Genomic DNA, 26188 nt, shown 5'->3' on the forward strand with positions numbered 1-26188 from the left:
TATTGTTCAGTTGTCCAGATTTTCTAAGAAAATGATTAGTCATCCTGATCGAGAAATAGGAAGCTTCATCTTGGACAATGGAAATGTAAAAGGGAGGATGAAGAGTGAAGGCAGCTTTCTGCGCAGACTGCAACCGGAGGGCTTGGCCTCAGCAGAGCTCACGTTGCTCCTGTTGGACAGAGCAGTCAATGGTCTCTCTCTCTGTGTGGTTTCTCAGAGCATGGGTGGGTGAGAAGGACTTCCAAGTCATCGCAGCAGGGAGCTGTAGACCATGAAAACGTATCTATCTGTTTGTGAGTGATTCAACTTTGAGCAAATAATAGGGTTATGATGGAGATCTGAGTCACAGCACTCAGTTTCAGTGAAGAACTGGTGTCCTCAGAAGGGGTACTGTGGTCAGTCTGCTGTCCTGCTGAAGGACTTGTTCTCTCTGGGCCTTGACAGTTGATAATTGGCAGGGTTTCCCAACGTTTGGTTTTATTTGGCTCTGCATAGGTTCGGCTATGTAGGAACTCCCCTGAGTCGTGATAAACAAGGTAATTTTTTTGTCCCTGTTTACTGTGGAGTGACAACTGGTTTTGTTTTGAGGATATGGCTCTCTATTGATGGGTACAAGCTGTTTCCTGTAATGGGATCTGTTTTTTCCCTAAAAAAGTGAGTTGTTTTGTGGTGTTAAGTTGTAGCTGGCTACAACTTGTTTTGTAGCAAATTCTACAAGAAACAGTGTCATTTGGTGAATTTGTGTAATTGCTGAGTGTCTGGAGAACTAGGTATCATAGAACTTTTCTCAGCAGAGTATTGCTTCAGTTATTAAATCATTCCCATGAATTTGCAGTGTGGTTAGCCAGCAGCTCGAAGGTGCGTTGCTGCCTGTGGAGCTGTTGAGAAGAGCTTTGTGCCTGCTCCCCCACTTTGGATTCAGCTGTTAAGAACTGGATTATTGGGTGCTTCAGTGACAGTTGGGAGGGGCTGGGATGTGGGACAGGTGTTGGAAATAACACAGCCACAGTCTCACCTCCTGCTGCGGCTGTCATTTGGTAGCAGGTAAGAAATGTGACTATTTCAGTTGATTAAGGAGCCTGAGCACAGTGTGAGCCGAGGGGTGAGGAGATGACTAACAGCTCTTGAACGGGGCCTACGTGACGCTGGGAATGAGGACAGCCACAAGGAAGGTGACTGAAGGAAGCCATGTTTAGTGAGTCACGTTCTTGATGCTTCAGGCAAGAACACTTATCTCAGTGCTTGTGGCAAGAGACTTGGGCACTGAGCTGTACCTCCCTGGTTTAGCTTTGATCCCTTTCTCTGATCCAGCAGCAGCACAGCCTTATGTCACTTTGTGCATGGAGCAGTGCAGATCTCTTCTGCATCATCTGACAAGTATGACCTCATCAAAATGTGACAGCATTGCTCTAGCCTTCAAACAGGCTTGAAATTAGAGCCATCTCGGGAGAGATCCTGACTGTGAGGATCCCCATCACTGCTTCACATCCCCAGCCCTAAGGTGTAATTAGATGGGTCTGACGGACCTAGGAAGACCCCCACTAGAAATGGAGATGGCAGCTTGTGGATCCATGTAGTAACTGCTGCTTCTCCTACAGGGTTTTCAGTGTCCCAGCTGTTAATTACTGAGTGTATCTTGTCCTGCTGGAACAACTTGTAGTACAATTGTCAGATGTGGGATAAAGGAACCATTGCAAAATTAGGAAAAAGCAAGAGCAGCAGAAAAATGGGGAGGGAAAAATAGTTAACCCTTTTTTTTTATAATTATTGGGCTGTGACCAGTAATAAAAGATTAATTATTTTATACGTGTAGGGTCACATAATTGTCCAGAACAGAAGGTTCTTTTCAACTGCCAGCAGCAGCTTTAAGAGAGGAAGCAGCAAGCACAGGACTACAACTTGGAGGATGTAGTTCCGCACAGCAGCAACCAGGCATAGGCACACTCTCTCTCTCTCTCCCTCAACATGAGCCAGAACAAGCCTTTAAAGTCAGAGGAGCTGGCTCTGTTCCTGTGGGGCACACAGGAACAGAGCCACTACTGCACTGGGCCTGCCTTAATGGGTGGATCTCACCTTCAAGCATCATGCAACTTTCAAAAAGCCACCCCCACCGGCCTCTGGCCCACTCCCAGGGGCAGCTGTGCACTGAAGGTGGCAGTACAATAACCAGCAACACAAGTTCTAAGGCAGAAAAACTGCCTGAGAAGGCCGCAGCTGAAGCCAGCGTCCCTAAGGGAAGGCAGGAGAGGTCCTTTCTGAGCAAGTGGGGCACGGTGAAACTCACCACGTGGTCCCTGTTAATGAAGAGACACTGCTGGTATTTCATGTATGGACTAGCTCTCCCAGAAGGGACTGGGACCCATTAAAAATCAGATCCTCTACACAGAGGGCTGGATTCTGTTGGTGGCTTAGGGCTTTTCTGGCTGCAGCCAACACTGAAACACTTTTTTACCGCAGCCTCCCACTAGCAAACAGCTGCTGTATCCCTGTGGGGAAGGCACAGAAGTCTCCATGAGTAAGCAAAGCCCACTTTTGCAGCCACCACACTAGACTTATTTACTGAGTAAAGAGTAACAGGACAGGAGATGAATCCCTCCAGCTTAAAAAAAAGTGGCTTTATTACATGACTGCTTGAAGACATTCATCAGTGGTGGCCCAAGAAGTGAAAACAAACACATACTAACTACACTACCAAGACACAAACTTCTTTTAATGGAGACACGTTGTTGATCACAATTTATTCTGAAGCCATGAGACGCCAGCAACAGAACAGACTGAGGCAGCAGGTCAGGCTGGACAAACACTTGACTGTAGCCGCGGCCATCGGCTACGGGCGGCAGCACTGAGTTACGCAACAAGGCAACAGCTTCTCTCCTGCCTTCCTAACAGAACTGCCAGGTAAGGCAAAGGATGGACAGCTACTGAACTGTGGTATGAACCATGCAAGAGTAACAAATGTGAGAATAGGTGTGTAATAAATACTTGATGACATTAGAGAGGAAAGGGGGGAAGGGAAAGAGGCTCCTTTTTAAAAAATTATCTTCTGCAAGACATTAAAGCTCTTTTAAGTATTGTCACCAGCACAGTGGGCAGTCCAGTCCAGCAGTGACTAATTTGTACATGGATCGGTTTTGAAACAGTACCCCTCTTCAAGTGAAAAGGTTTGAACAAATGATTTATCCACTTGCTAAAGCTCTGGGGTTAAAGAAGTGATCAGTAATCAACATTTATTTCACACCTAGGCAGAAGGACTAAAAGTGAAGACTACTGTTCGGCTTCATCTTCAATTACTTCAATTCTGCGAGGCCCGTAGAGTAGAACATAAGCTATATGCCAGTCGCCACCCCCAGATAACCTCAAAATGTCTTCAGGTGTAACAATGCTGACTTTGTCATCATCAAATTTAATCCATTCATCTGCAAGAAAAAAAAAAAGAGGATTATTTGTAATTTAGGTACATGAAACCTAAGTGTGCTTAACAGCCTCTTAAATGAAAGAAGCTGTGACAGGTGGTTAATCACTATAATTATTTTTTACCTTGTTTCCTTTTAACCCAAGACACGTAATGCCCAGAGGAGCTCGATCTGCCTTGATGCGTTAGCACTGCCTGCAGGTCATAATAGCCGCAATTATTAGAGCCGATATCTGAAGAAAGAGGGGGAAAAGTCACGTGAGTCTTATCTGAGCAGTTTCAGTGTTTTTAAGAGCATGCAGAGCAAAGACGTGTCAGCCACACTGCAGCTGTGTGAAACCCCATCTGCAGCACGGTTCTAAATCACTGTAAACTAAAAGCAGCAGCTTTCAGCCAGGATAGCCTCTCAGGAAACTGGGAATGTTTTTCTCTTTCATGACATAAATATGTATCCTGGATGTAATGCAAATGCAGTAAGCTTAAAGCATTAAAATGATGATGTGCAGTCAGTAAACCTTCTGGACAGGTTCAGCCAAGACAGCACTGAATGGTAACAATTTGAGTAAACAAGACCCTCAAAATAATTTCCGCACAGTGTCCTCAACATGAGGGTGAATGCTCAGGACATTCAAGCTTCAAGCTCCCCTCCCCCTCCACGAAATTAGGCAACACTAGCACCATCACAGCAGTTTTAAAAGTCCAATTTAAGTTTTTGATTACAACTTTTTGAACACTAGGAGGCCTGCATGGATGAACAAGGAGCTCCTGGACCAACTCAGACATAAAAAGGCAGCCTATAGGGGGTGGAAGCAAGGACAGGTAGCCTGGGAAGAATACAGAGCGATTGTCCGAGCAACCAGAGATCAGGTTAGGAAAGGTAAAGCCCTGATAGAGTTAAATCTGGCCAGGGACATCAAGGGCAACAAGAAAAACTTCTATAGATACGTCAGTGATAAAAAGAGATCTAGGGAAAATGTAGGCCCTCTCCGGAAGGAAACAGGTGACCTGGCTAGCCGGGATATGGAGAAGGCTGAGGTTCTCAATGACTTCTTTGCCTCAGTCTTCACTGGCAAGAGCTTCAGTGGCACAGCCCAAGTCACAGAAGGTAAAGGCAGGGACTGGGAGAATGAAGAACTGCCCACTGTAGAAGATCAGGTCCGAGACCATCTAAAGAACCTGAAGGTGGACAAGTCCATGGGACCAGACGAGGTGCATCTGCGGGTCCTCAGGGAACTGGCAGATGAAGTTGCTAAGCCACTATCCATCACATTTCAGAAGTCGTGGCAGTCTGGTGAAGTTCCCAATGACTGGAAAAGAGGAAACATAGCCCCCATCTTTAAAAAGGGGAATAAAGAAGACCCAGGGAACTACAGGCCAGTCAGTCTCACCTCTGTGCCTGGCAAGATCATGGAGCAGATCCTCCTGGCGACTATGCTAAGGCACATAGAAAATAAGGAGGTGATTGGTGACAGCCAACATGGCTTCACCAAGGGCAAATGCTGCCTGACTAATTTGGTGGCCTTCTATAATGAGGTTACAGCATTGATGGATAGGGGAAGAGCAACTGACATCATCTACCTGGATTATCCAAAGCATTTGATACTGTCCCACACGACATCCTTGTCTCTAAACTGGAAAGACGTGGTTTTGATGGATGGACCACTCGGTGGATAAGGAATTGGCTGGATGGTCGCACTCAAAGACTTGTGGTCAACGGTTCAATGTCCACGTGGAGGCCAGTGACGAGTGGTGTTCCTCAGGGGTCGGTACTGGGGCCAGTGCTATTTAACATCTTTGTTGGAGACATGGACAGTGGGATCGAGTGCACCCTCAGCAAGTTTGCAGATGACACCAAGTTGTGTGGTGCTGTGGACACACTGGAGGGAAGGGATGCCATCCAGAGGGACCTTGACAGGCTGGAGAGGCGGGCCTGTGAGAACCTCATGAAGTTCAACAAGGCCAAGTGCAAGGTCCTGCACGTGGGTCAAGGCAATGCCAAGCACAAGTACAGTCTGGGTGGAGAATGGATTGAGAGCAGCCCTGAGGAAAAGGACTTGGGAGTGCTGGTGGATGAGAAGCTCAACATGAGCCGGCAATGTGCGCTGGCAGCCCAGAAAGACAACCGTATCCTGGGCTGCATCCAAAGAAGCGTGGCCAGCAGGTCGAGGGAGGTGATTCTGCCCCTCTACTCAGCTCTCATGAGACCCCACCTGGAATACTGCGTTCAGCTCTGGAGTCCCCAGCACAAGAAGAACATGGAGCTACTGGAACGAGTCCAGAGGAGGGCCACAAAGATGATCCGAGGGCTGGAACACCTCTGCTATGAAGACAGGCTGAGAGAGTTGGGGCTGTTCAGCCTGGAGAAGAGAAGGCTCTGGGGTGATCTTATCGCAGTCTTCCAGTACTTAAAGGGGGCCTACAGGAAAGCTGGAGAGGGACTTTTTACAAGGGTGTGTAGTGACAGGACAAGGGGCAATGGATTTAAACTGAAAGAGGGGAGATTTAGATTAGATCTAAGAAAGACATTTTTTACATTGAGGGTGGTGAGGCACTGGAACAGGTTGCCCAGAGAAGTTGTGGATGCCCCATCCCTGGCAGTGTTCAAGGCCAGGTTAGATGAGGCTTTGGGCAACCTGGTGTAGTGGAGGATTTCTCTGCCCATGGCAGAGGGGTTGGAACTAGATGATCTCTGAGGTCCCTTCCAACCCTAACCATTCTATGATTCTACGATTTTTACCACCTACTGACAAGGAAGCGTACAAAACAACTGCACATCACATGCAAGTGTCCATGTGCATGTCTTCTATGTATCGGCAACTTGTCACATGGATGAGAATTACGTCTTTGACTATCTCAACAGCATTTTTGACCTGCCTAATCTTGCCATTTCTTAAATTTCTCTAAGTTTCTGAAGATGAATATTCAAAGGCATTACAAATAACCAGGGTCCTCAAAATATTCCTACCATCAGGTCATGAAAGCATGAGTAAATAGCAAGTTACTTTAAAAATAGATTTACTTCCCTGTACTCACCATCAGGAAAAGAAAATGGTTCATATTTAGCTTCTTTCTGTGCACCATCATTTTTACTAGACTAAAGAACAGAATATGCTGAGTTAATGTGGAATGGTTTTGAGAAAGCTTTAGCACAATCATATCAAACACCAACTTTCCATTCATTTAAAGACGTTTTTAAGCCTAAACATCTTTTGTTGAACTTGAAACAAGTTCCATTACCATATGTCTAGCCGCACATCCAAAAGCCTAACCCAAGCAAGACCATTTTTTAAAGCCCATATATAACCATTTTAGCACATATTGCCTAGACTGTTTATGCACCAGATTTACAGGTTTGGAGGACAAAAACAATTCTGCAATTGAAGACTTTGTTCCTTGTTAGGGACTTGCTAGCAGCAGAAACGACAACAAGAGAATACCAGAGACGGGCTCTAAGTGCCAATACATTCTGCTTTAAAATACCACTCTTTCCTTGCTCTTAACTAACGTGTAAAAACTGATGCAAGCCTTATTCAAATGTTTAAACGAACCTGCCAGGAGTTAGGCCAGGAAAAGACTAGCAAGCTTTAAAAAAAAAGGGCTAAACCACTACAGTTTTAGCTTGTTTACTTTTTTCTTCACTAAAGAAAGGGAAGTCAGTTTTAGAATATGTAGACAGGAGATGAAACCATATAACAAGTTGTTAGAGTACAGACTTTTAGCTCGTTAGTACATATATTCTAAATTTTATCAGTCAGACACATAGTACTCCCTTGTACAACCCTTTCCAGTCGGTGAGCAGGAAACAGCTACCTATACTCCACTGAAGAAGCGCCCTGCTAGCAAGCAGTAATGTTTGAAGAGAATCATGTTACGTAATTCACAGAAAACCTCTAGGCTTAACACTGGTAAACAGAAGTACTACGTTTTAATACGTTTTGAAATAAAAATGTAAGCAACATGTTTGTTTATAGGATTTAACATTTCTCATCAAGCATTCATACCAAAGCACATATTGTATTTTCATGCAAACACACAAAAAACATCTAAAGCTCAATACCAAAGAATCTGATTCCTAAATAAGAAAAAAAAAAAATTCTATTTCAGGAAGTCAGGTTTTCTCTAGTCCTTATCAGCACCTCTATGGCATCCAATTATTATTACCCAGCTGGCTTGAATTGAATTGAATGTAATTAACTAATTAACTAAGGTTTAGACCCTGCCTACAAAAGGCCGGCCATTTCCTCCTGGCTGCAGAAGATGCAATGACATCCTTGGAGCCGCAGCCCAGGCTGGTGAGCAACACACCTCAATTTCAGATGTATGATTTATCTAATCAAAATGTCAGGAAACTTACATTCTTTGGCTGTTGATTTACTTTTTTGTCTTCTAGATCTTTGAATTTTGATCGATAAGAAACCATTTTTTCCTGAAGGTCTGGTGTACACAGCTCATATACATCCAGCATAAGAGGAAATTTAACATCCTAGGAAGTAAAAAGCATAAAGATTATTAGCATAATTTGGTACTCCACATCGAAGTGTTCTCCCATAAGACAACACTAAGTCCAATTAAATGCAACTCTCACATTTATGACAACTTGATCTACTGAAATGTTGCTGACAGTACTTACCCAAAGATCTACAATACTTTCACAGAAGAATGCCTGATTCAGTATAAACAAACCAACATAAATTACTGCATTCAGTATAAATATTTATTTTTAGCTGTCATACTTTTATACTACAGAAATCGCTATGCAGGCCTAAGGAAAATAATGCATGTAGAATGACTGTACACTTGTGATTTGTATTATCCAAACAATCTTCTACAACAGTTAACACGTGCCTTCAATCTTTATTCCCTTGCTTGTCTTGTAAGGAACAGGCATCATCTATCATGATGCTCCCTGGGCAGCCTGGGAAGTCTGCCAGCCAAAGCCAACAGAAAGCAAAACAAACATTGAGCTGTTTGCAGCTCATTCTTGCATTTGTCAATCAGAAAGCCAGACAGTTCAAATCACTAACACAGGAAGTGTTTGTTAGCATAAACACATCTCATCGACTTTAGAACATTGTCCAGTGACTGAAAGCACGGCCCTCTCCTTAATTAAATGTTCTCCTCTGTACCACCAATGAAGGGAGACCAAAAAACATCAAAACAGTATTGGAGCAAATTCACTTCCATCTCTTACCTTCTCCCCCAGTCTATTTTGGTAGTATAATTTGCCACACATTATCCACAACTGGGAATAAAGCTGCTTTGTACTTAAGCAAAGAAGCTGCACTGTTAATAATTTAAATGCAATTTAAAAGCAAACAATTTAGTAAATAGCCTTCAAGCATTAGTTATCTACCTAAAACAAAAACTCACTGAAAAGCATAAAGAGGAATTAAACTTCGATATGCAGAAAGCACACTCACCTTAAGAACTTTGGCATTCACGGATTCTTTCTCTTTGTAAAAAAATCTAACCATCTGAATAGTCAGGTACGCTGGCAAGCGACTAATTTTAGACTATAAAAAAATTAGAAAAAGCTATTACTTTCAATATTCAGATCTTTTACACCTTAAACACTGCTCATCCTAAATTACAGGTTATTCTGGGAACATATTTGTACACAAACACATAGGAATATAACATGGCTTCCTATTTTGAAGCTCTGTATAGTAGTGTACTCAAAGAAATAATTTTCAATGGGTCTTCAACTTCTTGGTAGTGGATATTCAGATGCTTTATAAACATAAACCACATGCTGTTGCAGCAATAACTTTGTGTTTCGGGACAGGAAATTGACAATAGTTAAAAGAATCAAAAAGACAACAAAAGCACCACTCACAGATTTGATATAGAGTGCGTTTCTCTGCAGTGTTGGAGAGAGTTTGGTGATTTCCTCTTGAAGACGCTGTTCAAAAAAAAACCCCAAAGGGTAATACCACATACGTTCATCATAAAACACAGCTTAAAGTAAAGCACAGCGTGGATAAACAAACCATAAACTACATCTTGTTCTGCTAATCTCTCCTGGTGCTACCAGCCATTACGACACACAGAATTTGGAAATTCCTTAGCAGAAAGACAATGCTCAGTCATTTGTTCAGCTCCAGGCTCATTCCCGAGCCTTGACAACACTAAGTTTCTCTCTGCAGAGGAGAAGATTTATACTACAGTAGAACCTGCAACTGGATTCGGTTAGGACTGTGTCATGACATCCTTGGAACACAACTAAAGAAAATCTTAAGTTCCTTGTGACAGGAATATTTGCACGTTTCTCAACTCTCAGTCTAAAGCAGATAGAGCTGCATGAAAAGGAGACAGGTGGTGATGCTCTACTTCCAGGGACCTTTCCAAATTCAAGGAAAGGCTGGCCTGGTTGTCAGTGTTGTGACTCTCTCGTTTCAGGCAATACAGCATAAGTATTCTTAGGAGACCTTTTCCAGCCTGAAAGTGAGGTTTCTTTTTTCATAATCTTTTTAATTTGTGAGCAGTAACTATTTTATCTTACTTTTCCTTCTAAATTATGTCAAAAAAGAAGTTGTTGATACAAAGATTAGCTGAGAACCATGCAACTTGCTTTAGTCCTGTACAAACCAGATCACTGCTTCCATCCCTGCTCTTATATAAATACTCTGCAAGAGCAGTTACTACAAAGGTTTTGTAGTAACTCCTCTCCTTGCTCCTTCAGATTCTCAAAAAAATCCTGAAAATTTAGAAATATACATATATAAAAAGCACAGACTACTTTAAGAAGTTCTACTTAAATGAACAGCTGAAAGACGATGTTGTGTCACAGAAAATAACTCCCTCTTCAAAAGCTGCAAAATTAAATTTGATTGTTCCATTATCTGTTTTTTTTTTTCTTAGCAACCAAAATGCCACCCTATTTTAAAATTGACTTTTGGATTTCTTGGCAAATGTTTACAGTGTGCTTAAACCACGACACTGCTCAGTCCGAAGGGAAAGAAAGCCAACTGAACAAACAAGTAGTGAACTGGCGTGAACTTGGTTACCTGCATGGGGAAGACTATGTCAGGGTCAAGAAAAAGCTCTGCTGAAGCCTGCTTTACATTAACATGCAATTCATTTCACTGCCATCTTCCCATTGATCACAAAAAAAAAAAAAAGTCTTGAAACTCGTAAAGCCTGGACAGCAGATATCAATTCCAAGTCATAGATTAGAAACACAGCTCATTTAGAATTTCGATTAAGTAAAAGTTGCAATGGCTTACCAATTTTAGTCCTGTAAACAGATATTTCACTTCTTGATTGATAAAGCAGCTAAGCTGAAGCAAATTCTCCTTTCCTTTAGTTACTTCCTCTTCTTCAGCTTCTGTACATTTCATGCTTCATAAAATTAAGGAAAACCATCATGCTCCAAGAGGCGAACTACTGCTCTAGTGAAAACAACATGCTGAACAGCACGGTAATTTAGGATAATCCTGTGCTTGTGCCTCAATAGTACTTTTACTAATCGTAGTACAAAGAAGATGATTTTAACAGCCCTTCCTTCTAAGCAATCTGGTCCTTCGTGTCTAATGACAAGTGGTGGCTGAGGCAGACAGCATACTGAAAAAAAGTAAAATAAGCTTTTAATCACCATTTAAGCTTGTGAGGCCTGCTTTGCTTTCTCCTCTCCCACCCCACCCCAGCCCCCAGGACACAGATACTAACCAGCTGCCAATACCAAGTTATGAAGCCCTCCTGCAACATTACGCTCCATTGCTGTTTACAATTAATAATGTTCTTCTATTCCTGCTGCTGGCCAGACTTCCTGTTTCTTTCAACATGCACAGCCTCCTCTCTCTGCCTTGTGCCTGTCCTCTTCTCTGAAACAAAGTCCATTTCTTCACTATTTTCTACACATTCTTTGAATCGCTCTGTCCAACCTCCTCTTTTTCATACTTCTACCCCAATCCTTTTACTTTCATCCACTTCCTTCTGACTAGATATTTTTCTGACTGCTCTGAATCTATTCTCCAAACGCTGCCATAATCGCACTTCGAAGGCTTGCAACACGACTTCTCTACCAAGTCTCTTCCTCCTGCCTGTGTCCTATGCATCATTCCTCTTAGCTACTCATTCCGCTCCTCCCAACTATTTCAGGGATAACAAACATCACAATACAGGGAGAGAGATGCATGACTCTTACCTTAAAAAAGGCCTTTACTCTTCATTACTACCAAGCTATGAGATACAGCACCTCATCTAAGGGGATGTTTCCTCATTTCAGACAAACAAAATGCACAGTATAATTCTTTCTAAGAGTGGTGGTCAGCTTCAGATGGCCAGGATTTTTGGGGTGGAGAAGTGGGAAAAGAGTAATACTTGGCATCACGTGTGCCCCATGTGGTCATAATACTTTTTGTTCTTGCTATAAAAAAGCTACTAGAGAGTTGTCAGTTTCTTAATCATCTAACAGTATGCACCAATCAAGCTATCTTCTGTGCACGTTTAGTCTGCCAAGTATATCAGCAACACTCCCTTACAAGCTAAAAAAAGAAAGGCTATTTAGGACAATAATTATTTTTATTTGGATAAAACATGTCAGCCAGCATCCTTGAAGTAGACAACTGGCAGTCTTCTCAGGGGAGGAACTCTAGTATTTAAATTCAGTGGTTTTTTCCTGTAAATTTCCATTACCATTCTTCCTCCCCACATCATCCTCTCTCTCAAAGTATATCCAATCTTAACTTCGACTTCTGTGTATTCCTGCAATACATTGTTCCCCCTCTTCCCCAACACACACCTTTATTTTCTATACTATTCCAAACAACGCTTTTCATCCTCCCTGCACTCAACTGCTCAAGTGTGAGGTTATCATTCTTTATGTCTTGCCTTAGTCTTTAGGATACGCTGTTTCAAATTCAATGCTGAAGAACTGATCAATTAAACTCTTCTTTTTAGAAGATGCTGCTGTAGCTCCAGAGTCTGTCTGTAAAACAAATTTTCTTATGATGTAACTTTAAATAGCATGTGAAGACAGTCGTTTTTACAGACAAAATAACCCTGTTTACTTAAATTCTATGAAACCTATTCCTTCACCTTTCGATAGGTGCATCTTCTCCTAGTCAGTCAATCTCCTTATACCACACAAAAGTTTCAAAACGAATGCATTTATAGCATGCTGTTAAAGCCACCTCAAAGCATATTAGCAAGCAAGTTTTCAACAAAAAGTCACACCTCCCAGCCCCCAAACTTAAATTTGTCTTAAATTTCAGCCTATCGGATTTTTGCCACTGCCAAGACTCTTCAGAAAACAGTTAACAGACAAAGATCTGGTGAAGTCTTGAGAAAAACTAAGTAATTTCTTATCAGGTTGATTAAGCTAGTTGCTTGTTTGAAATAGCATTCTTGCAACTAAGAATGCTGTAGCACACTTCTTTTTCAGAAAAAAAGTTCTTGTGTGCTAAATTCACAGGTTTTTAGGGCCAGCTGTTGCATACTCACAGTCACCACCACCCTGGTTCAACACATGCCGTACAAAGCCCAAAGGGAAAGTATTCCTATAGCACATTCCATATCATCACTGACATGACATAGGCAGCATTATGTTGATTAGACACATCAGAAAGCTATTTCACTTACTAGGTTATAAACACGTTACAGAACTCACAAAACAGATAATCCTTAGCAAAAAAAATGGAAAAATCACAAGTACAACATTATAAATACTAACTAACTCTGGTTAGAGTAAGACTGCAATTACCTCCATAACCGTATCACCTTCTATGCCTTCCAGCTTCTGCTGCAGTACCCTCATCATCTGCACCCAGCACTCATTGGCATCCTAGGAAGGGAACAGAACTTTAAATCTGACTAGCAGTGTTATGTTTTAGTAATATTACACCCATCAATCTTTACACTATAAAAACAAATATAAGGATTCCTTACACTTGATATTACATTCAACTTTTCTACATGATACAAAAGCAAATAATTTACTGGGATAAATTATTTTTCAGAGGAGAAGGGAAGTTTTAAAATATTCTTGTTCTCAACTTCCAACATACTACAGAATTTACAAACAATAAGCTAATAATCGCTCTTTACCTGTTGAAGGTACTGGCCTTGATCGCCTTTCTCTGCAAACTGCGGGAAGGCCATATGTAAAAACTGCAGGAGAATGATAGGTGGGATACTGGAGGAAGTTTTATCCATGGAATCAAACAAGTCTCTAAGAGCTTGAAGAAAAAGTGAATGCTTTGAGAAGTGGAAAAACAATTCAAACATGGCAGGAAGTTTAAAAAGAATAATAAAACAGAAGCAACATTTCAAGACTGATCATTTAACAGTATTCAATTTGATCTTTCCAATGCAGGAACAAATTTTCCAGGTGGCATAACATGTGCACCTAAGATCTCATTTGTGAACATGACTTTGCAAGCATAAAGATGACAATTCTGAGAGTTTGGCACATAGTGCCTTATCTTTCCTGGCTGCTAACAGGAAAAAAAAAATTTTGAGCAGTTAAGATTTCATTTGAAACACATCTGAGGAACAATGCTTTCACGAGAGGGCTACACCTAAAGAAAACAGAAGACATTCACAATCTATCTTCTAGAGCAGCTTACGTTTCACCAACTACTGGGAAAAAAACCTTTATTTTTCCCAACTACAATACCTAGAAAATACTCATGCTCAATTTAAGACCCAGGAAACAAGTATGCGTATGCATACGTGCAGACAGTTCATAACTATGTTCAATTCAATGAATGCTACTGATTGCATGACAATACACATGGCTTTCTTTTTTGCTCCAGACACATTACTATATGTCTTATCTACCCAGCTACAGCATTTTAAATCCACAAATCACTTCAGAGACACCTGTTAATCCTCACAACAACCCTGTGAGGTAGGCAACAGTCTGTATGGTCACTAATTTACACATGGAAAGACTAATGAATAAGTGAATACAGGCAACATTACAAGGAAGCAAGGTCAGTTGCTTCCTCTCTTTAAGTAGTATTTGTACTGACCTTGGTAAGAGGGACAACTGACATGATACAGCAATTAAAAAAAAAAAAAATGCCATAAGTGTCATGCAGGAGTTCTTGACCAGCTCAGCACCAAAGAATTAACTACAAATTACTTAACTATTAAGATTCCTAAAAAGCAGAGCTGTCACCTTAAAAAGAAAACAAGGGACACAAAGTAAGGCAGTGAAAAGGGGAGGGGCAGACATGGTTGTATAGAGTAACCATTGAACTTACCACCCCAAAATTCGATCAGCAGGCATACCCACAAACTGGACCTTTCCTTCCTTATATTTTGTTTTTCCTTAAATGGACTGGTAGAAATCCCAGTGTCCTGGCCCAGCATCTTAGTGGGGCAATGGAATAGAGTGAAAAAAGAAAAAGTGGACAAGTAGTACCCTTGTTCAAGTGTAAGGGGTCTAACTAGAATTCTAGTTAGAACCTGGAGATAACGGGGCCATTGTGAGCTCCCACATTGTGAGCACCCAGACCACCAAAACAAAGAGTAACTTTCCTTTTGAAGACACTACTGTCTATTTCAGTTATGAAATCTGGATTTTTAGGGTAAAGGCTAAGACCATTGATGAAGTATCAGCTACCACCTTAACAATAATGCTCAGCCAGTAAATCATGTTAAAAAATATAAATGAAATACATATTCTAGGGGTATGGCATTAGCCTACCATTAAGGGAAACAAAGGACTGTACACTGTAATATTTCTACACAAAATGACCAAATCAACAGATGGATGGAGACTTGCTTTAGGAAGTTCCAGTATCTTTATGCCTACATGCAAACCAGTTAAGAGATACAAATGATTTCTACCTAAGTCTAGCTCGCAGCTGAATACAATTCTCCTAGCATGCAGCTAGGAAATACGCAGAGATGTATGCCTTGCAGCCACGGTCAGACCAACCTTTAAAGATATTAATGACGGAGCAAAATGAGTCCTTCAGTGCTAGCAGATCTGAAATTCCTAAGGCATAGGCACTAAAGAAAAATATGCAGAGCTCTAACTGCAGTTTTCATCAGCAGTTAGGAAGAAATCACACACTAGTCTAAAACCCTGTGTTCTGCTGCAAACACCAACCTGCAGTAATGTACTGAGCAGAGGCCATTTCTCCTGAAGCTCTTAAGGCACCACCATACCTAAAAGAGAAGAAAAACAATTTGTATGCAATTAAATGCAATCAAGAAGAGCAGTCAGGTTTCTAAATCATAAACCAGGCAGCAGCTAGATTTATTTAAATGTATCAAAAGAAACCAATCACCAAACCAGAAGTAACTAAAGATTTATTCACACCCACCTTAAAGTCTCAGCTATTTAGCAAGCACTGCATGGAAGCAAAGGAAAACTGGCATCCTTGAGACAATAAATCAAGGCAGACTGAGAAGTCTGGATACATCATTGCTGCTTCCCTAATTCATCTGCCTCAAAGACTCAATCTATTTTTAAAGAAACTGAGGAAAAGTCTGAATAGAAGCTACCCTATTCCTGAAACATTTGCCACAGCTTCTTCAGATACACGGGGAAAAAAAAAATCACCTTCAAAGATAGATGGCAGATAAAATGCAGAGAGATGGAGGGCAGGCTTGCTTCCTCTCTCCACAGCAGACACAACACAGTGAGAGGTGAGACATTTTTCTTGGGGAGATATTTCCTACACTGAAACAGTATGAGAGTCCACCATATTACTAGAATTCACCACTCTTCTGTGAATGGTTTCTTAATTTACCAGCTGCATGAGGAACAGATGGCCTCCTCAAAGCATATAAGCCTTCAAGCAAAAGGAGACTCTCATGCATTCTTTAATCTCAGACTGAACTTCAAGAATTCTGTCCATTGCTAGATGATGAGCAGGAAACTTTCCCCTCGACATGCTACAAAACAGGGAGTACCCTTGCAGAGATCAATGGAGCAGCTGGTGAGAAATGGAGCCGTAACAGTAACCTTTCTCACTAGAGTCCTTTCACCTCTCTCCCACTGCCATACACCATTCCACAGTCATCAAGCAGGGAAGACCAAACAAAGGCTAAGTCTCCAGTGACAAGCAGAGCTGTTGCCTGTGAATCTGACTTCCCACAGACAATAAAGCCACATCTGGTATTGCAGTCTGCCAGTTTTGCAGAGTACATTTTGACATTTGGTATGTTAAATTTGTCAAATACTCTTGATTCAGTGCAGTAACTTAGAGTCCTTTACATGGAAATAAACAGACTTTCCTAAAATGACAACACTGAAAAGCAAGAAAAAGCTTTAAAACAGAGACTCTGTACTTCACAAATAGTTCTCAGTGCTAAATAATTAAGGTTCACCTGCTAACAGAATGAAGAAAAAAATCTGTAAGTACTTAAATAACTGTTTACAGTAATCTAGAATATCCAGTTGGGCACCAAGGTATCAAGAAAGCAGTGTATTTTAAAGCAATTAAGTTAAACCTAAGATGGCAATGCTCTACCTAATGCTTACATTTTTAAATACTGATGGTTTTCTCATTATAATTCATCTGGAGGACAAATTCAGCCTTGCATTGCCGTGTATTCTTTTTTCCACTGATCTTCACAATTTTCAAGTTTCTTGTAGATTCCTCACCATAAAAATTGGCCATTTTCATTTTTCAGTTAAGAATAACAAAAAAAAAAAAAAATCAGGTAAGCTATTCTACAATCAGAACGAATGAAATGAATTCCATAAGGGCGTATCTTCTGTTCCCTACACAACTACATGACAGTAACTCCAGCATATTTCAGTTTGCTCCCACAGTAACATCCATGGTCCTATTTCAGAGCTTCCTGCTGCACAGTACCAAACACCAGTAACATCAGAATTTCATAGCTGAAAACACGTTGTGCAATAGAGCCACTGAAAAAAAATCCTCCAAGGAACAAGACTCCCATACCATTCTTTTATACAGAACAAGACCACACAAACTAACATCAGAAAACAGGGTTAGGAGTTCAGTAGCTTGTTTAAGCACTTTAAGTCTTGATAGGAACTATTTTTTAGGTAGGCAAAACACATTCTCTCCACTAAAAGCCAGTTCCAACAAATACATAGTCTAAAGTTCTTTAAGAAGTACAGACTAACACAGCCATAGAATAAATTTTAATCAATCATTATGTTAATCTTGAATAGATTTAAAGAACAGATTGCTATGATAATCCATACCAGTATTAAGACAAGCGTTCCACCAAGTATCTATTTCATAAGCTAAAGAAAACATTTCAGTCATGGTATTTTTGAACTGAATCCTACCTTTTAAGGGCCTCTTTCACTTCTGGCACTGAGCGGATACACTGAACCGTAGCATTCATGTAGCAAGTGTTGCCAAGGTTTGTCAATCCACATGGTAATTCCATCTACCAAAAAATTTACAAGGGTGCTTGAAGGTCTGAGCAATCTGCAACCAGTTTTGTATAAATGCTGTAATTTGACATCAACTTCTAAGAAAAGGAATGATCAGAGATGCGCAAAACCTGGAATATTCCATCAAACTTTATGAAGTTTTCCAGATCCATTTTCTGATTAAATTAATCATTCCACTATTCAGTGCTTTCAGAGGACATTCAGGAATGCTTTGGTTTTTTTCTGTGCATATTTCACTTAATGAACATATTCTTCAAGCAGGCAGTCATTCGGAAAGTTCAAGTATAATCTCATTCAAGTTTTGACCTTAAAATTCTATTTCCATGAAATTTCCACATGAATACATTTGTACAAAACACTGATGTTTTAATTAAAATCAGTTTTCAGGAAAATTCTGAATGTGATGAAGTTCACAGTTATAAACAAAAGCATTATTTAAACTTCTGTCCAGAAGTCTGCAACAGATCATTAATTTTATCCTTTCAGACAACTTGTGAATTTCTAAAGTTTTGACAAATGTGAAGGCCAACTAATAATTACACTATCCAGTTTCAGAAACAACTATAAATCACAGTATAATAGCCTTTTTCCCTTTTTTTTTTAATCCTGCAAATTTGAGTAGTTGTCAGGAAAAAGCATGTAGTTTTATGAAACTGTAGTACTGCATACCAATACCACTTAATTATTTTAGGAAGAGAGAATTCATTTAGCTGTGTATTCCATTTTTAATGAATAAATGCAGTACAGACAATTGAATTTCGATGTAAAACAAAATCTGAATGTGAGAAATGCAACGTGACCAACTTTTTCAAAACGTTGTCTGACACTGAATTATCTCTTTCCTTGTGCCTCAGTTATCCCAAAGTCTGCGTACAGAGTTAGTCTCAAAAATATACAAATATCCTTCAAGTGCTGTGGAAAGCATTAAATATTGAAGCACAAAACCAGTCCCAAAGTACAGATCTGTTTTCATATGGACATGCATAAAAGTATTCCCATTCTGCATGCACAGTTGACAGCAGTCATGCAACTGCTTTAAGCACGACAAAAAGCTCCTAGTTCAAATGACTGATGAGACAATTAAGCCTTTCAAATTATAAAAAAGGAAACAAACCTCAAACAAACTCTAGTTTCCCTTCACAGATATGAAGGACGCAGGAAACAATTTTGCACATCTAAGAGCCCTTATTTAAGCAAAGTTCAGGACACTAATACAGCAAGAGCAATGCAACTTTGCCTTTAAAAACATCAGCAACGCTATTTTTAGAAAATTTTCTGAGCTGCCTGCTTAAAGAAAAAAAACAGCACTAACTATGACTTTCAAATTAAATTCTAGACTTCTCATCAATGCTACCAGTTGGGTCATCCATGTAAATTTGTGTTTCTTCAAGAAGCTATAAATGCTAGACAGACATTACAGTTTCAAAATCCACTTTCAAGCAACTGCAAGTTTAAAAACTTGCCATTATACAAAAGTTTACAAGAAACCAAAGTTTGAAATATGCTTACAGCTGAAGCCAACTGCTCCTCTGTCATGTCTTCTACAAAGATGGGTCGAGCAATCGGCTCTTCCGGAAGCGCATCTGCGGAACCCATCATTAATAAGGTCATCCCCTTGAAATACAGTAAAAATAGTAATAAATATTTAAGGATAGTTATTTCCACTTAAAAAAAAAAAATCATTGCGATTCTGACATATTTCAGCTATTTTCCCAAAACTAAACACAACCTTTCTCTTTGCTTACAGAACCGATACTGCACTGTTGTTTCTTAAAGGTATACCTTAATTTTCTCGTTACCTAGAAAGTATTTACTGACAACAATTCCACAGCATCATCCATGCTAGACGTTTCCACTGAGCCTGATGAGCTTGCCAGCAGCTGACCATGCAAGATTCCAACTGGGTTTAAATTTAACATTCATGGAACACCCTAATGTGAAGTGTCCAGAAAAGCTCCCTTCCTGATGGACCACTAGGGATCAAGAATCTTCAACAATTCAGTGCAAACATTCCTCTTTCCCTTAAGTCTTAGAAAATACCTTGGAACCAAGGATAACAGAGCAGCTAAATTCCAATTTGAAAGAAGCTGCAATGTTTGAGCTTTTCAACTGACAGTCTCAAGTTCTCAAATCCAGAATTCTCTAAACAACAACAAAAATATTCCTCATCTTTAGCCTAGAATCTGGAGAAACACTTCAGACAGATGTGGGTAAGGACGATCGAAGCTCTGAGTTTGGAATTGGTTTTTTTTCACCTGAAAAGCAAGTGGGAAAGGAAAGCGCCATCTGGCAAGTTCTGAGTGAATTAAACTAATCGAAAAGTGAAAAATAACCAAAATGATCCCATCAGTTTAGGCACGAGGACTAACATTTAAGGAGGAAAAAAAAAAAAAAAGCAATCAAGTTACCATGCTTGCTGGACTAGCATAAGGAAAACGAGTTTTTCAGCATTAAACAGGAGTACTTCTACACAATAAGACCTACCCAAGAGGGAGCAAATGGCTATCTGAGGCCTTGCAAGAAACACAGTGCTAAGGAAAAGGATGGACATCAGAATGGAAAGAAACTGCTTTGGTAGCGTAAATAAATCCCTTGAACTTGATATAACATTATTAAAATTAATAAAGGCAGTTATTCACTCAACAGTATGCAGAAAAGGACAAGAATATGATGTACTGGGGCTTTTGCTGAATGACTGCTACAATAGCTGCAGCTACAGGCTGCTAATAGATGCTTGCGAACTAATCACAAGGGTAAGCGTAATGCTACCTAATACAATGTGCTCAGTGAAGAACTGGAGTATAATCTGTACCAAACAGATGGTACAATGTACCTACAGAAATGAAAACGACCAAAAAAACCCAAACAAACATCTCTGGGATTCCCTGTTACAATATTATGTAGATAAGAAACAGAAATACATTCACTTTTTGTTTTCTTTTTGAACTAGTCCAAGGTATGAATAACCATTACTAATGGCTTTGGTTTTAAACAGCAGCTATTTAGTACAGGAGAACAAATTTCAGCAGGCTGATAAAAAAGGAAATAGGCAGAGCTGTAACTTCAGCATTTTTAACACGAGATCTTCCACGCTGGGCACATACAAGCACCAAGCACAACGGACCACAGACAATGCCCAGGTTCAGACGCTGCCTCTAAGTAACATCGCTTATTACGATGGTCACAGACAGACCACATCGAAGGACCACTGGTCTGACCCAGAACACTTCTTGTAAGAAAGAAATAAATATATGCTCCCAAGTACTTCAGGAAAATGCTGTAATTTCCCTATTGATGCCAAAAAAGTTTTTTTACAAATCAATGGTGAGAACTTCGTAAGGATGTTTACGTATGACAACTATAAAATTATTTTTCATCAAGGTCTGATTTTTAACAAAGAGCTACCCATTATAACAGAAACAGCAAGAACTTAAAATCTTTCTTTAAATGCCAAAATAAAAATCAAACTAGTAAAATTTAGCTATTCCTCAGAACTTACATTCTTTATTTTTAGGTTCCCCCAGTCATCATCCTGTATTGAAATGAAATAAAAGACAAGTTAATTATTTTGCAGCAAAAGACAAGCAAGTATTTTTATTAATGTTAATCACATATTTCTAAATATACAATTGTGTTTCATCCAAGATTTCACAATATTAACTATTTACACATCATCGAGTCTTGTCTGACTAAAATAAAACGCAGCCAAGTTCATCTTTTCTATAAGGTTCTTCGTCTGTTGGTCAACACTGCTTAAAGGTAAACAACTTTTTGTAGGAAAGTTGCCTATATCGCCTTACACTGATAAGTTTCCAGCAAAGAAGTGCCAGAGAAACTTTTCTCAAACAAGCTAAAAAGCAAAAAGTCGCATTCAGATTCTGAACATTAAAAAGTAACAGAAAAAAAACACCAGGCAGAGCAGCATTTGGCAGAAAAGAGTGAAGAAGTGCTTCAAAGCAGCAGTGTACCTCCCGACCATTTAGCAACAAAATTCTGTAAGCATTTTCTAGTAGCAGGCAATGAATTATACAGAATTATTTCTGAAAAGTGCAGTCAGTTTAATATATACAATGAAACATCTTCTGGAGAAACAGACGGAAATATGGTCACTGCTTATTATGTTACAATGTAATAAAGTTAGAAATAAAATAAAAACCCACAGATTTCTACCTTCAGAGTTCCTCCTTTAACCATAACCTTCTGTCTAGCAGGCTGAACTCCAGTCAGTGCGAACAACTGGGCTTTGAAAACCATCGGAGGCTCGTCAGTGTTAAGCTCCACACCATCGAACTTCTCTTTTCCCCATTTCACGTTAACTGCAAACAAAATGTTTTGAAACTAGATTACTTCCTAATATACAAGAATCTAAATACTAAGATTAACCCAGTATTTCAAATTTCAGATTTATACCATCTCAAAACATTCCGTTTTTAACGCTAAAACTTGTCAATGATCAAGCTGAAGGACACCTTTTCTACATGGTGTCTCAGCCATCAGAACATACCATTTCCAACAAGTCTACAAATATCCTACAAAAGAATTGTAAGCAACATATATACTGAGAAACTTTGCAGACAGTAAACATGTATAACAGCATCAGAAATTCTTCGGGCAAATCTTCACAAAAGCAGCTCAAAAGCAATGCTCCCAATCTCTTGGCACTGCTCAGTGCAAACAAATTTCTGAAGGAAGTTCAGACGTGCGATTCCAGTTCAGTTTTCCATAGCACTTCCGTTCTCCTTCAGTGGCAAACAATACCGTGTGCTTTAAAAGCAAAACAACTGTTTGACAGCTGTAGTTTTAGCTACCAGTATCGCTGACGTGGAGCTACGTGAGGAGATAAGCGTGTGTCAAGATGAGACCGATACAACGGCACACCTCCTGCTTCCCTTCAATGGAAGGTTAACCTCCCAGGGCCATTCACCACACCATCGCTGCGACCCTCAGTTTTGACAGTGTTCACACAAACAGTGTACCTGCCTGCAAATATGGACAACAGCCCAGCACGGGTTGCAGCTCCAGAAGCCCTGACCCCAGTAAAGGTGAAATTAACAAGTGAAGTTAAATCTGGTCATGCAAAGTGTAACTCTTGATGCTGCAAGTGGGATCACCAGCAGAAAAGACAAGCACAACAGAAAGGCACGTTAACATCACTCTGGTAAAGCTAGTACTAGTCAAGAGCAGACAAAAATGCCTGGAATAAACTGTGTTTGTAAAGAACAGTTGCACATCTTTGATCACTTCCAATCACTATCGTAGGTAAGCAAGGTTACCTTAGTAAGCTGCAGTTTTGCTGAAAATCTGCAAAACATAGCACACCATACTATCCCATGAGCACAGTACGTGGCTGAAACATCATACTGTAAGAAAGCCGTATCCTTCCCTCTACCTGTGCTTCTGTTTTAAGTAGATATACTACAGCAACTCTAGGTTTTTTCCAATACAAAACTCTTAAAAGTCATGATTTAAAAAAACCCTTCCAAGAAGGTTCGGATTTCAGATGTATGCAGTGCTTGTGACAGGTAATAAGGAAGAATAACCAAAACTTAGTCTAAATTAAATCAGCCTACAAAGCAACTCAAATGACTGGCTTTTCAGTATTTCTAGCGGAAAGCACCCTCCGATTTACCCAACCTTCTGCTTTTTTTAAAAAAAAAAACCCACATTTATTATTTTGCATATTTAAAGCCTACCAAGCACAAGTCTTTTCCCATTTTCCAGGAAGACAGCCCACTCAGTCACTGATCAAGTCAGCTGCACAGCCCTTTAAGTTTTGCATTTTTGAACATCCACTGCTAAATACGCAGAAGAGTTAGCAATTATTAATGTGTAGTGTCACTGGTTTTGACAACGCAGTACCCAGGTGGAGGAAACTGAAGCTCATGAGCATCTTCTTTTCAGAGATCGCAACCGAAATGTCACCAAAAGCTCCCAAAATAAAAAAGAAATTTGTTAATCTGAAAACAATGGAAAGGAAGAAAAAGGAAGGGCGTATTTGCCTGAACAAATAAACACGGCTGAACAGAAAACACGGCTTATACAGGTAAGTCCTGTTATACTGACATCGCGATCCCAGTTTGCCAACCACAACTCAAACGGCGGAGAAATAGGGACACAGCTGTGTACCGAGGCCTTCTACACTCTGTTCCTCATAGACCAAAAAGCCCCAAGAGGCCGGACCCGTGAAACACAAACACGCCGGCAGCTGGCCCTACAAGTGTCACTGGAGGTTTTGCTCTTGCAGACTTCACTAGAAGCTCCCCCTCACGGCAAGGAGGACAAGTGGGATTCGTCGCGATTTAAGAAAATTTTAGCTCCTCTGGTGTTAACTAGGAAATAACTGACTTAAAATAGCGGAGGCAGATGCACCTAAATAAACCTGGAGGCGCGGGCGCAGAATTACGGCTGGCCTGACAGACAGCCGCACTCATCTCATCACCGCACAAAAATTAACCACGAAAAGGCAACACCCGGGGCACGGCCGCGGGAGACAGGCGCTGCGAGGCCCGTTCGCCCCCTCGGGAGAGCTCTCCCGGCCATCGGCACGGCTCCCCCTCGTCCCGGACGGGCCGGGCCAACGCTTACTCCTCCTGCTCCTCGGGCGGCCAGGCCGCCTCCCGCGCCAGGCCGGGCCGCGCGCCCCGGGAAGCTCCCGGTGCCGCCCTCGGCAGGGCTCGGCGGCGCGGCGGACACGTGCCGGGCGGCGGCGGCGGAGGAGCCTCCGCTGCCCCTCGGGAGGGACGGGCCGCGGCGGGAGCGGCCCGGCGCGGGGCAGTGGGGCTGCCGAGGAGGACTCGCCGCTGAGGCGACAGCACCTGCCGCGGCGGGCGCTGCCCCCCCGCCCCGCGCTGCGGACGGCCGCGGGCAGGGCCGGGCGCGGGCGGCGGGGCCGGCTCACCTGAGAAGAGCGGCATGGCGGAGGGGGCGGGCGGCGCGCCGTGTCCCGGGAGGGCGCGGTGGCAGCGGGGAAGCGAAAGGGCGGCGGGGAGCGGCGGTCGCGAGGAGGGAGCGGGCGGGCGATGGCGACAACTCCGGTGCGTCTCTCCCTCCCTCGGGGTCTCATTCAAACCGGCCCCTCAGGATGACGCTGCAAGCGGGGCCCGCTCTCCGGAAGCGGGGCGGGCTGCGCGCGCAGCGCCGGAAGGGCGGGGCGGGGCGCGCGCGGCGCGGCCGGTAACGGCTGCTCGGTGGAGCGGCGGCACCCGGCGGGGTGGAGAGAGGCGCTGCCCGCCGGGCCGGGGAAGAGAAACTGCTCCGGCCTCGGGCTGTCTGCGGACAGCAGCGGTCGCTCGGGAGAGAGAGAGGCTGACGGGAAAGCGTAGCCGGGCGTCTCCCTGACTCGGGAACGTATAACCGAGCGAAAGTTGGCAGCCGGCGAGGTGCCAGGGCCGGTTAAACCTGCCGGGTGCGAACCGGAGGCGGAGCCGCCGCGTAAGGTGTCCGGGTTGGAGCCTGGAAAGAGCCTCGTCCTCGGAACGGGCGGAATCCGCTGTTGGTGCAACAGTCAGGGAAGCGCTGAGGAGCCGAGGCGGGTTTATAGACGTTCCGGTGGTTTTCCCAGAAGCTCTGATTGCACGAAGATGTGCGGGGGCAGGAAAAAAGAAAAGGCTGTTGTGAATGAAATACTCTTGGCTTCTGGGAAAGCGTGGAGTAAGAGAGAAAACTGTCAGCACAACAACTACTAAGGGGAGAGGGGACGACTAACCTGCCAGCGACTGTTTCAAGACTCGGTGGTGGGTGACAGATGAGGAGTGCTGGAGGGTGAGTGTGATGGCAATGGCCAGGGGCCTGTTGTCCTCCAGGACAGTAAAAAACAGTTTTAGTGGTTTTAGATACTAAAAACATCATACACGGAGACATGAGCCTCAATTGCTTCTACAAAAGCTCTCGATATTAGGCTATGATTGAATAAACTAAAGCAGTGCTTATACATACAAAAAGGAAGACAATGTCAGAAAGAAACATCCCTTCCTCAGATTCACTCCAAGGTACCACCTCTAGAAACCCAACACCACTGCCTTCACCAGCTCCTCTGGCAGCTGTGGCTCTAAGAGCTTCTGCCACAGCTTCTGCCACTGTTTGGTCATCTGCGTTTGCACTTCTGGCCCTGCCTTTGCTATAGAAGTGACACCCAAAACAAGAAGGATCTTTCCTTGGGAAACGTGCTGCTTGCCAAATGTCATTTTCAATTCCAAATAGTTGAAGAAGGATATACCAAATGGCCATAAAAATTAGCCAGGCTTGAAAGTAAGCCTTAAGATGGCTTAAAAATTTCAGTCTTTTCAGTTTGTCATGGAGAAGAAGAGGAAAGTTGATTTTTATTGTCCAGCATAGGCTCCCAGACGCAAAAAGGAAGTTCTGGGGAATGAGGATTACATTTCGCAGAGAAGTTCCAATGGATGGTATGCTGAAATTAAGCTGGATCTTGAATTAAG

The 26188-nt window shown here is 41.9% G+C and overlaps 1 protein-coding gene across 3 annotated transcripts; it reads right to left on the reverse strand.

Annotated features, from left to right (window-relative positions):
* Positions 1-2694: 2694 nt before the first annotated feature.
* USP14 (ubiquitin specific peptidase 14) lies at positions 2695-24691 on the reverse strand. 3 transcript variants are annotated; one of them, XM_086608593.1, is made up of 16 exons: positions 24652-24691; positions 21924-22069; positions 21253-21285; positions 19263-19367; positions 17643-17746; positions 15477-15535; positions 13460-13590; positions 13116-13196; positions 12262-12341; positions 10639-10753; positions 9249-9314; positions 8833-8925; positions 7767-7895; positions 6446-6506; positions 3538-3645; positions 2695-3416 (listed from the first exon to the last, which is right to left on the reverse strand). In XM_086608593.1, exons 1-16 carry the CDS (start codon positions 24665-24667, stop codon positions 3265-3267), a joined length of 1479 nt encoding a protein of 492 aa, XP_086464719.1. In that variant the 5' UTR covers positions 24668-24691; the 3' UTR covers positions 2695-3264. The 3 variants fall into 3 exon arrangements, with proteins under 3 accessions (XP_086464719.1, XP_086464720.1, XP_086464721.1); XM_086608594.1 differs by having other exon boundaries at positions 13110-13196; XM_086608595.1 differs by lacking the exon at positions 19263-19367.
* Between the last annotated feature and the right edge of the window lie 1497 nt (positions 24692-26188).

This window comes from Tauraco erythrolophus, chromosome 3 (genome assembly GCF_009769465.1).
Source record: "Tauraco erythrolophus isolate bTauEry1 chromosome 3, bTauEry1.pri, whole genome shotgun sequence".
Lineage (NCBI taxonomy): Eukaryota > Metazoa > Chordata > Aves > Musophagiformes > Musophagidae > Tauraco > Tauraco erythrolophus.